Source organism: Amphimedon queenslandica, unplaced genomic scaffold (assembly GCF_000090795.2).
Source record: "Amphimedon queenslandica unplaced genomic scaffold, v1.1 AMPQUscaffold_10863, whole genome shotgun sequence".
NCBI classification, from domain to species: domain Eukaryota; kingdom Metazoa; phylum Porifera; class Demospongiae; order Haplosclerida; family Niphatidae; genus Amphimedon; species Amphimedon queenslandica.
The window spans coordinates 6,501-7,786 of record NW_003548889.1 but is presented as its reverse complement, the minus strand read 5'-3'; the positions used below and the strand labels follow the sequence as shown (position 1 = coordinate 7,786).

Genomic DNA, 1,286 nt, shown 5'->3' with positions numbered 1-1,286 from the left:
ATTTTCACAGTTTTTGAAATCTGCATAATTAGCAGAAATTTTGGGCCACAGAAATATCTAGTTCCATGTGTATGGCATTTGCAATGAAAGGTTTATTTTTAACTTATCTCTGTTAAACAGATAACATTTCCCCAAGACTAGATATATTATCAACTCTTTATTTCCCTTGGCACTACTTAATGTGACACCAGTATAATTCCAGGTCAGTAAAAACTATTATTGCTGTATAAAATTTGTTTTCGTTATCTGTAGAATGACATTCCTGTCAAATTATTTTTAGAGATGAAAATAGGCTACAAAGTTCTTTGTAAACATTAATGCAAAGTACATGTACTTTTTACATTTATTATTAATATTGCTTATTCCTTGTAGACTCAACAGAGTAACCTGAAATCAAATGTGTGGCTAAACAAGCATTTATTCATGTTTGAACTGTTTTTTTACATTTTTGTTTGAGTTATGAACATTATAAATTGAAGTACAATTTAGTAAGTACTGCGCATGCGCAGATTGCACCCACGCAAATAATTGGATCCATTCCTGTCTTTAACGGCATGTCACATTGTAGTTTCAGCCATTTTATTTGCGTGTGTGGGCGGGGCTACACGTGACGTTTTGATGATGAAAACTTCCTGTCAAATTGCCGGTTAGGGCGGAGCTTTAAGCGGGGTTAACCACACCTACCCAGCCTATATAAGCCCCGATCAAGGTCACGGCAGACTGCGGTTTGCATTCATTCGTGCTGAAGCATTGCTGAAGCATTTCAAGCCAGTCGCTCCAGTCTTGCAGGCTTATCTGCACTCTTGTGTCCTGCAAGTCCGTCTCTTCTTTCTGTTGTTCTTTCTGCGCTGAGGATGGCTTCCGTTCATGGGACAACTAGTAGCGGTACTGGCGCTGGGTCGTCGCCAGGCACGAGCTCATCCACAGTAACCGAAGCGGGCAGTGTTGGCTCAGCTACGGGTTCTTCCTCGTCTACTACAGCAGTTTCCAGCCATTCCTCACGGCCGATCACTACCAGCAGCACGAGCTCCGAGGCGATAGCTGGACCTGAAGCCCTCATTCGGGTGTTAAACGCTGCTGTGGAGGCCGGGATCGAGAGAGGAGTTGATCGTGCCCTCCGTCGTGCCTCCCGTCCTCCTGGAGCGGGCGAGCCGCCACTGCCGCCCTCATCTGATGGCTCACGGCCGGCCAGCTCTACAGCCCATTCTCTCCCTGCTACTCCGCCACTATCAGGTATGTACCTTTGATATTGCGGGATTATGTGCTTCCCACTGCATGAATTGCTC

General features: G+C 44.9%; 1 protein-coding gene and 1 long non-coding RNA gene across 2 annotated transcripts; both read left to right on the top strand.

Annotated features, from left to right (window-relative positions):
* The first annotated feature begins 59 nt into the window (after window positions 1-59).
* On the top strand, window positions 60-484 carry LOC109589801 (uncharacterized). Its single transcript, XR_002188935.1, has 2 exons — window positions 60-324; window positions 373-484. It is a non-coding gene; the product is annotated as an uncharacterized LOC109589801 (long non-coding RNA).
* Window positions 485-854: 370 nt separating this feature from the next.
* LOC105315330 (putative protein TPRXL) lies at window positions 855-1,247 on the top strand. Its single transcript, XM_011409936.1, has one exon. It carries the CDS (start codon window positions 855-857, stop codon window positions 1,245-1,247), a length of 393 nt encoding a protein of 130 aa, XP_011408238.1.
* The last annotated feature ends 39 nt before the right edge of the window (window positions 1,248-1,286 follow it).

Excerpts from the sequence above, each read along its gene's own strand:
- LOC105315330 (XM_011409936.1), top strand. The coding sequence starts at position 855 with ATGGCTTCCGTTCATGGGACAACTAGTAGCGGTACTGGCGCTGGGTCG.